The 10,043-nt window shown below is 42.4% G+C and overlaps 1 protein-coding gene across 1 annotated transcript in view; it reads left to right on the plus strand.

The window, feature by feature from the left end:
- Positions 1 to 9,536, plus strand: part of ctif (CBP80/20-dependent translation initiation factor) — a 49,180-nt gene extending 39,644 nt beyond the window's left edge. Inside the window, exons 13-15 of the mRNA XM_072371341.1 lie at positions 2,357 to 2,512; positions 7,216 to 7,269; positions 7,999 to 9,536. Coding sequence (XP_072227442.1) covers positions 2,357 to 2,512; positions 7,216 to 7,269; positions 7,999 to 8,220 — 432 coding nt within the window. The 3' untranslated portion in view covers positions 8,221 to 9,536. The remainder of the gene's footprint in view (positions 1 to 2,356; positions 2,513 to 7,215; positions 7,270 to 7,998) is intronic.
- Positions 9,537 to 10,043: the final 507 nt, after the last annotated feature.

Genomic DNA, 10,043 nt, shown 5'->3' on the forward strand with positions numbered 1-10,043 from the left:
CCCATGGAAGAACCACGGTACTTCTTCTCTTAAAGCCTTGGCTGAACCGAAACAAAATGAAACAAAAATTAATGTATTTCTTTTTTTTTGGTAACTTTTACTCACAAAATTGGTTCTTGAGAGACTCACAGAGATTCACACGATGGTATTTCTAGTTTTGATTTGGTAAAAGTGCTGCAGGAGACTTGATTAAGAAATGCCGGTATAATAATAAGCTCACAGAGCAACTGTGGCTACAAATGAAATCTCTGCCCCTGATTTTTCGGCTCTACTGTTAGGAATCTCAGGGGATCTTGTTAGTTCCAGTTTTGAATGAGAAAACAGTGTTGTCTCGTGTGGAAACTTCTGTGCTTTTGGATATTTGAATCTGTGTCACATTCTTATGCTTCACAGCCAAAACAGTTTTTTTGGAATCCATTTTGTTGATTCAGTTTGCTGTGGCAGACAGATGTGAGGTGTGCACATCAGCAGCATAAACTGTTCTGTAACAGGTTGGATAATAAAGCTTCTGTAAGTTGAGGATTTTAAGCCTCGTGTACATTTATCTTTGGGATTATACGCTTGATACAGTGGATATTATTTAGCAAAACAGTCGTTCCTTTTGTGTGTTTAAAAAAAATGTTAAATCCCAAAGTTGATTTAAACTGTTTCAAAATTTCGAGCTTGGTCTTGTGAAAAAAACACCTCCAGGTGGTGGCCAACTGAGTGTGAGACGCTGTAAATGTCAGTGGGCAAAGTAACTAATCTAAACACCCAGGGGACAGGAAGACCCGCCCCCCCCCCCCCCCTTCACCTTCCATCCCTTCACTTAACTGCACAGTTCCAGTCTTGCACCCTCGAAGAAAACATCCTCTCAGTCACTGCATACTTTGCTGCCGCTCCCTTCTTTCCTCTCCCCCTCCTTGTCCCTCATGAGCTCTCTATTCCCAGGCTCCCACGTCTTATCGCCTCCTCTCACCCAGAACAACACGGACCAGTGCCTCGCTACTTCTCCCTGTACAGTTTCCATGTCCCGCTCCATCCCGAGAGCCAGATAATTTCTCCAGAGTGGCAGACAGTCTAGAAGCGGGAAACAAGACCCGTCTTGTCATCAGATGACAATCGGTGTCTAAATGTTAACCCACCTGCAGTCTCGCCATGTTTAATAATTTTACCTTCTCTTACTCCATCTCCTACGTCCTTCTTCTACAGACGCTCTTTTCTGAATGACTCCCACATTTTGTCTCTTTTTCTTCCTCATGTTTTTCCATTTAAACCATCTTTGTCTTCAGATGTTGAGATTTTTATCCCAGATGCAGCATCAGTGAATCCTTGCCTTGATCCTTTTACTCCCTTCTCCACTTTTTATTTGGTCCCCCTCTATCACAGCTGTGTGGTCTCTTCTCCTCTTTTATTTCTCTCTTTAATCTCTTCTTCCCAGGCAGCATGGACCCCCTCCTTGTCTTTGACATTTAGGCTTCTTTGCTATAAAACATTCTAAATGTCATAAGTGGGCTCATGAAGGCCTTCATTAATGTTGTTGTTCCAGACCCTGGATCTCAATATGGGGGCAATTAGTGTGTGACTGCACCGCTTATTAAAAGAGAGGGATGAAGGTTTGTTTGCTTAAACTTGACCACTGTTTCACCTTTTAAAGATCCTCTTAATTTAACACAGCTGAAAGGAGGCGAAGGAGAGCTTGTGGAGCTTTTTCTCTAATGTCACCAACACTTTCTTCATCATTTTTATCTTCTGTTGGTTTCTGGCAGAGGAATGAGTTATCTGTTGGGCCCGTGCAAAACGTTATGTTCGGTGTGTCTGAGCGCAAGCGGGACTTTAGTGTAGTTGTGTAAGCATGTGACAATATAAGCCGCTCATGTTTCCAGAGCCCTTCAGTACGGTTGGGAAAAATTATGAGAAGCAGCTACCCGGACTGTTAATAAAGTTTTGCTTTAACCTGCCGCATTAAGCATTAACCCATATTAACCCCAACACTTTCCCAGCACCGGCACAGTTCACTACCCCTCATTTTCAAACTAAATGAACATACTCTCCTCTACTGCTGGCAGATAAAATAAATGTATTTAATGTGGTTTTTCAGCCGCTTTTCAGCTTGAAGTAGCTGAAGGCTCAAGGTTGATATGTGTGCCACCTACCAAAACTTTCATCAGAGAGATGGCAAAGATGTTAATGCTGATTAGTGGTCCTGCTGAGAGAAATAGCTTACAACCACTGCTTATACATCACTTATACATCCACCTACCTGCTGCCCACTTGTGTAACACATTTAAAGCTGCATATGCTGGAATTCTGGGTATTTTATACACTAAATACACTTGTGTTTGTATCTTTTTTTTTTTTTCCTCCCCATCCACAGCGGGACTTTTCCCGTCGCGAGGAGCTCCAGCAGTCGGATGTGGAGCGGTGGTTGGGTTTCATCACCTTTTTGTGTGAAGTTTTTGGCACCATGAGAAGCAGCTCTGGCGAGCCATTCAGAGTGCTGGTGTGTCCCATCTACACTTGTCTTCGAGAGGTATGTTTCCAGACCGACACACAAATTTCCATTTAAAAAGTGTGTTGATAACCAATCAATTAACGCCGTCCACGTAATCTAGTGACAGTCTGCTACTAAGTTTGGTTTCCTGTTTTTGACCAGATGTAGTCTAGACTGCAGACACCACATTGGGGTTTGGTTAGTAGTGCAAACAGTCAGGACAGCTATCGGTTCCAGGAAAGTGTGTGACCTCGGGTTCAGTTCTCATTAGCTACTCATGCTCTCGTACACGCTCTCCCCCTGGTAACCATGGAGACCATATAGGGCAGCCACAGCAGACACACCACGATACAGAAGTGGTTAATGACGGATGGAATATTGAAAGGGGAAGCAAGTGGGCGGGAGGAGGGAGGTGAGAGGAAGCACAGGAGACTGTGGTCAGATTGACAGTTAGCACTGAGGAACTTAACTCGAGCCATGACAGGTAGAAGAGAAAGGAGATGGGATAATAGAATTTTAAAGAGTTTTAAATGTGGCATTTGAATGAGAGGAAGGAATAATGGCAGGTGTTGAGGCACATATCTGTTTTACCAGCCATGTCCACACCTTATCCAGTCTGGCACCTAACACACACCCCATGTCTTCTTAACAAACGCAACAATGACACACGGCTCATGCCCTCCACACCCTGTCTGCCCAGGGCATTATCTCTGCTTGTTAAAGGCTCCAAAGTGTGGAGAAACCAGTCAGAAATACACACAGTTTCCAGCATCATGAGTGTTGTATCTATTTCAAAGATGCTTGAGGTAGGAACACACCTGCGTATAAAGTCAAGATATTTGTAGATCTTAAAATGTTTGTTGTGTTTTTTTTGCAAGCCAATGTGCTCGTTAAAAGTCCATTTCCCAAGAACCATTGTTCCTGACTTTCATCCGATTGGGTCAAAGCCGAGGTGTGCTGGGCTGAGTTTCCACATCTGTTTTTTTTTCCCAGTAGTTTTTTTAGTTTCATCACAATGAAAAGACTGTGTATGCAGATGCTAGGAGTGCATCTAGATCAAAGACCTCTGAAATGTTCAGGAACGTGCTGGTGTCTGCACTGTTGCTCCTTCTCAGGCAGCAGATCACATGAGCAGAAAACTGTTTCCCTGGTAACTGAAAATAAATGAAGAAGTTGTTCTGGCTGATTTGGTCTCTTCCAAGCAAAAGTCGGAGGATCTGTCGCGCCGCTAAACCCTTTTATATGAGCAGATCTGCACTAAATGTTACTAGTTAGTGCTTTGCTTTCATCTCCATATCGAGATGCGAGTTCGTCACAACCTGTGAAGCTAACACTGATGTGAGCGCCAATGCTTTTTTGATGATGCCAGTATGGAAAGATAAGAGGAACACAAAAAAAGAACAAGTCTGTACAAGAGAAAGAAATGAGGAAATATATAGAGAAATAAATAAATAAAGGTAGTAATATAAAGACTAATAAATACAAGAATAATACCATTTGTTGGTATAAAAACAATGATAAAAAATTACATAAGCTTTGTCATTTATTTATGTTAGAATTTATTAATATTTAAATAATTTCATATATATATATATATACATACATTTTCAAATATATAGTAATTTATTTCTTGTATTTAAATTACTGAATATTTATCTTTATATATTCCTCAATTTCTGCATTGTTTAAATTGAAATAAAAAATTGGTAGAATTTCAAGAAGGAAAAAAAGAGTCATTTACATGGAAAAATAAGAAAAATAACAACTATAGTGTAACTGGGTGTAAATGACAGTTGTATATGAGGAAATGAATTAATTTTACTGATTACATATGAAAATCCAAATGTACAATCTTCAACTGAGTTTGCAACTAAAGCACCTAAATATAAATGATAAATGGAGTCCTTGAACGTTGCCGGTGGACAATGTGCACCCTTGGAGCCTCTGCTGCGTGTTTTCACACATCCGAAATCACTTCATTATCCGGCGTTTCAGCAATTCTCAAGTTTTCTTTTCCTTTAGCATGTTGCTATAAAACTTCCTAAACAGCATTTGCTGATGATGCAGAGCTTAAGGGACCAAATAAAAGTCTCCATCTAAAACCCAGTCGTCCTGCCCAGCCCAGAAGTGCTGAACAGCCAAGGGGCAGTTGGAAAGCAACTTGACTTAGCAGATAACGCCATCTTTTATCAAGCAAATGGCTCGCATGTGGCCCTCGGAAGCCGTCATCAGGATATTGGTTTGCAGTTGCACACTGCAGAAAGCATGCACACACACACTGTGCCTAGTAGTGACATCAGACGTTATTTATGTTGCGCCTCAGTGTCCCTCTTTAAAATGTCTGCATGGGCACCTCACGATCAAATATACAGTGTTTGAGATTTTGTTTTCGGCATAGGGCTTCTATTGATAGGTCCTGGAGTTAGATGTGCTGTTGCTATGCAACAAGCAGAGACACGGTTTAAGTTGAAGTTTCACTTTGAGTACTCTCTCCGAGAAGTGACGACATTTAGTTTCTTTGTTTTGTTTTGGGTTTTTATTTTTTTATTTTTGCAACTGTATGATGGCAGGTTTCAACATAGAGTCGCATGCATGTTTCAAGTATCGAGTCAAACTGAAACATGAAGCCACAGCAAAAACAATAAATACATAAATGAATGTTTCTCTTTGATGTTGGACGCATCCTCTCCCTTTTGGTTTCTCCGATCCTCATTTTTGTTGCTTTTTCTGTTCAAATGTCTTCTGAATTTAGACACTGACGGGGGACATCGTAGTTTTGGGGGTTTCCCAGTGCAGATGTTTGGTTCTCGATAATGTGATGAACCAGACATCAGATGGTTTTTTTCTCTGCAGACATCTTTTCTTCTGCTGAAAGGATAGAAAAGGATGATGTGTGACGGTGCAACAACAGCCAAGAAAAAGCTGTTTCAGTGAATGCAGGAGAGCAAGAGAGCTGCTGATGAATGAGTATAGATTAGAGCATATTAAAAAAATATTGAACAAAACTTCACCCTCAGCTCCCTGGAGAACTCATTATGAGCTAATCCTGCTTGTCACATAGTTCTACTCTGGAAACGACAGGACTTGAGTTCCCACATCAAACGGGGGCCTCTCTGTCACCACGCCCGTCTCAGCATAGTGAGGAGCTGACGTCTGCGCGACTGCTGGGCCTGAATGAGAGGTGGAATACCACGGAGCTTACAGCGTGGAAATAAAAAGGCCAGCTCGTATTAAATGCTGATCATCACATCGGATGGCTATCATTCTTGTTTCTTTCTCGCTGGTGAAAAATTCAGATTTTTACGAGGCTTTTTTTATTTGAGTTCTCTCTTAAAGCGTGCATTTTGCCATGCTTTCATTTGTTTACCGTATGTCAACAGACTGTGGGCTGGAGAGCGAGTGTAAGCTAAGCATTAAGCCGACGAGAAGCACAAAAATACTTTGGCTAATTTTCCAGAGAATTTATTAAACTTGCCACTGCTTACACCACTTGGGGTTTTGTAAACAATATTCATCTTGTAGGGCAACATGTTTACGCCTCCTTCCATTACGGCGCGTTTATGTGGAAGTGAGTCTGATGATTCAGACTTTTATCCATGTCTTTGGTCTTTTAGAGCTCTTGAGGACTCCACTTTGTTCAGAAGATGATTGCTTGCTGTGTCTCTGCAATTTTGAGCTGAGGTGATGGTTTAGTTTGGTTTTTTTTTGGATACTTTTTGCTGCAGCCTGCTCTTACACAACATTACGACAGCGGTGACAGTGAACCAAGACTGGGAAGCTGTGGTTCAGTCCTCTAAGTAACCCAGAGGCAGCTGCACGTTCAGATATTTCTCCATAGGCTTGTAGTGTACTCTTTATCATTCGATTACATCACAATAGAATAATACATCATTTTATAACATATTCTCCTCAACACATTTGATTTTCTGTGTATTCACTTAGTCGTATCACGGTGTTGTTCTTTAACTCAATAGCTTTACTCTGCATTTATACTTTCTTCCCCCTGTTTTCAAAACACTCTTGCCTGTAACTTCCTTCTTTCCTTCTGGTCGATCCAAGCAGTTCCTGTAAACAGACTCGTGAGAAGTAAAGCTACCTTGGAGTTAGAAAAAGTTGTTAACACAAAAAACATTTCTGCTTTAACCTGGCAGTAGATGATTAGAATTCTCTTTGGGATTATCCAAGTATTTGTTCATTTTCATACTTTGATATTTGAATTTGGTAATCTCTCCTCCATTCGTCACCATTTCTCTCCGCATTGTCTCAAAGTGGCAGTGGTACGTCCATCTGTGCTTGGGGCCAGCGTGTGGGGGAAGCCAGCCAGCATGTTTACCAGCTCCACTGTTTGTCTTTGACTGCACTGTGTGTTTACAGTGTGTCTGTGCATTCATGTGTGTGTATAAAGCAAGCCTTGATGTCTGATGTTTGCTAGTTTGTCCGGCGGAAAGGCCGGTCTTAAAGCCAAGATTTAAAAAGTTAATGCAGAAAATATTTACAATGGGGATTAGGTCTTCTTTCCCTTCTCTTGTGAGGTGATTAACACATGCAAACACCTAAACTAGCCTAATCTTCCTATTTGGTTTAAATCCTTATATACATATAGTGTGTTTATACTGTACAACCTCTAGTCCTCTTTAACTTTGACTTCATGTGACTACATTTGGATTTCTCCTGTTTTTCTTTGTGTTGCACAGCCCTTTGCTCTCCTAGCAGTCATAAAATGCCTGTTCTTGTCTTTGTAGCTGCTAGAGTCAACAGATGTTAAGGAAGATGCAGTCCTCTGTTGCTCCATGGAGGTATGGACCACACACACACACACACACACACATACGCCCCAAAGGTTGAGGAATGCCCTCACTTTGCAAAAACGTCCCCAAAAGTCCAATTGGTCCCCACAAAGATAGACATGCAGGCATACACAGAGGCACACGTAATCCGTTTGGCTTCCAGTTAAACTAGCAGCTGATTTTAAATTGGTGTACACGCCAGGTCAGCAGTTAAAGATCTGATATGATAAATACCTCCAACAAAAAATATCCTAAAACATAAAAACAACAAACCTGTAAAGACCGTTTTATTCAACATGATGGATTTTCCATTACAGTCCCGTGTGATAAAGATTCAGGGAGACAAAGAGGCTCATAAAATGACATCAAATAAAAAATTGGGGACCTTGAATTGGACATCTTGCTAACTCTAGAGGCAAAACAGCCACATTAATGGAAAACACAGCAAGTTGAAATATACTGAAATTGTCCTTTTAGAGGGAGAAAGTAAGGTCTTTGGTTATCAGATTTAAAAAAAGAGCAAAGGTAGGTGAGCTCTGAAAGGCTAACCCTTCCCTAACCCGTCACTCACACAGTTTCATGGCCGGAGGGTGTGTGAATATTTGCTGTTTGATTGTATCCACAATAACAAGGTGCCAGACGCTGTGTCTCGCTCTCAGAAAGGGACACACACACACACTCGCGACCTCGTACTTCTTTACCTAAACGCACCCACCAACCCCTTTTTCTCTCCTCCAGCTGCAGAGCACGGGGCGTCTCCTGGAGGAGCAGCTCCCTGAGATGATGACGGAGCTCCTGGCGGCCGTCAGGGACAAGATGCTTTGTCCAGCCGAATCTCAGCTGACTCGCTCTCTGCTCATGGAGGTCATCGAGCTGCACGCACACCGCTGGAGCCCCCTGGAGGCTCTCACCACCCAATATTACAACCGTACCATCCAAAAGCTTACCACCACTGCCTAGTTGAGACAAGCCCCGGAGTTATTTTCTAGCTATTAAATAGAAAAAGTAACTCCACTTTTGCCTGCATAAATAGGAGATATATGCAGCTATTGAGCTTAAGTATAATTTCATAAGACAGGTGACCACTGCCACAAATAAACCGTACAGACAGCTACCGAACAGGTATCCCTGAGCCATCAGTGCATCACTACATATTGGTTATTTGAACACTAACAGCTACATGGCCAGTAGGGGCGTGCTTGGCCACACAGACTCTGGGAGCTGCACCGGCTGTGGCTGCTGAGGGATAAAGGAGGGAACAGACGAGAGGGGTCATGCAGGGGAGAGGGGGAGAGGGCAGCAGCCTGTCCGTGGGGAATGGAGAGATCTGTACCCAAAAGATGAATGGAGGAGGGAAGGGGAAGGGGGTCAGGGTGGTCTGTGTCAGTCTCTCCATTGTGCTCATTTGCCAAGCCACCCTCTCGCTGTCTCCTTCTCCTCCCCCTGCCTCCTCTGTCTCTCCGTTAGCCCCTGGGGTCTGTGTGGCTGATAAAAGAGAGGCGGAGGAGGCGACGGGGAGGAGCCGACGGGGAGTAGACACGGTGCTGTCTGTCTGGGCCGTCTGCCCTGCCGGGCCAGGGACCAGGTCAAAGGGCCTTGCAGTGAGGGCTCCCCAGCTCCTCGCTGCCTTTGTACCCTCCCCCCCTCCCCTCAGCAGGAAGCCCCTTTGAGGGGATGAGACAGCAAGCCTGCTGGGGCTGGCTGGACTGAGGATAAGGATCAGGCTGGCTAGAATAGGGTGGCAGATGGCTGCTTGAGCCCCTGTGAGGCGACACACTCCCAACACACCCCACTGGCACCCCAGTTACCCATAGAGGCAGTAGAATTGTAGTGGTGGTTGGGGGTAGAAGGTGGGGGCAGCATTAAAAAAATCAAAGCAGACACTGCTGTCTGATAATTCTTTTGTTTTTGTTTTTCAGGGGAATGTCTCTTCTCCTCGGTTAAGCAGTGCATGTCCATGCTTTGTTAACCCCTTCATTCAGATTGTTATATATTTTTTAATCATTTGTTTTTTTTCTCATTGACGTTTCATTTTGAAGTCTTGTTTTTATGGTGAAATGTATATATAAGATATAGCAGTAGGCCTTATTGCACAGGTTTGATTTGTTTTGCACTGTTTTGAGGCGATTTGCTTTCAAATTTAAAGTTGAAAAAAATTTAAATTTGAGGCAGTGCTTGTGGATTAAGATTGAATCTCTGTAGTGAGAGATGAGTTGAGCATAGTGAGGGATTTTAGGATGTTTTAATTGACTAGTGGCCTTGTCAGTTATTCCTTTTTTTTAAATTTTTTTTTTTTAAATAGGGGCTCATGTTTACCGGTCAGCCAAGTCTGGACGTTATACTATTGTTCTTTTGCAGAAGGAAAACGCGCATTTAAAGAGTAAGAGAAGGAAAAAATAGTGATGCGACAACGAAAAAAAAAAAAGAAGCATGGCACACATGATGTTAAATGCTTGAAAATCCCCTTTTCAAGCCATTTTTTTGCAGTGGACATTTTGCAAGTGTTTAATATGGACTGTATTTGATCTTGCTTTGTTTCTGAAATCACTATTAACATGTGTATTTGAAGATAATGATGATAAGAGGAAAATCTTATTATTTGACTTCATATTAGCTCATATTATGTGACCCTTGTTCCAGCTGATGTTTGTACTATGATATTGACGTACCAAGCCAATCATGCACCATGTATAAATGGGCTTTATATATAATCTACATACAGTATATTAACTAGTATTTAACAACAGTGAAATAGAGGGGGGGTTGCGCAGCAGAGCTGTTAC

The sequence above is a fragment of the Leuresthes tenuis genome, unplaced genomic scaffold (assembly GCF_036924035.1).
Source record: "Leuresthes tenuis unplaced genomic scaffold, fLeuTen1.0.hap1 SCAF_19, whole genome shotgun sequence".
In the NCBI taxonomy this organism is placed as follows: domain Eukaryota; kingdom Metazoa; phylum Chordata; class Actinopteri; order Atheriniformes; family Atherinopsidae; genus Leuresthes; species Leuresthes tenuis.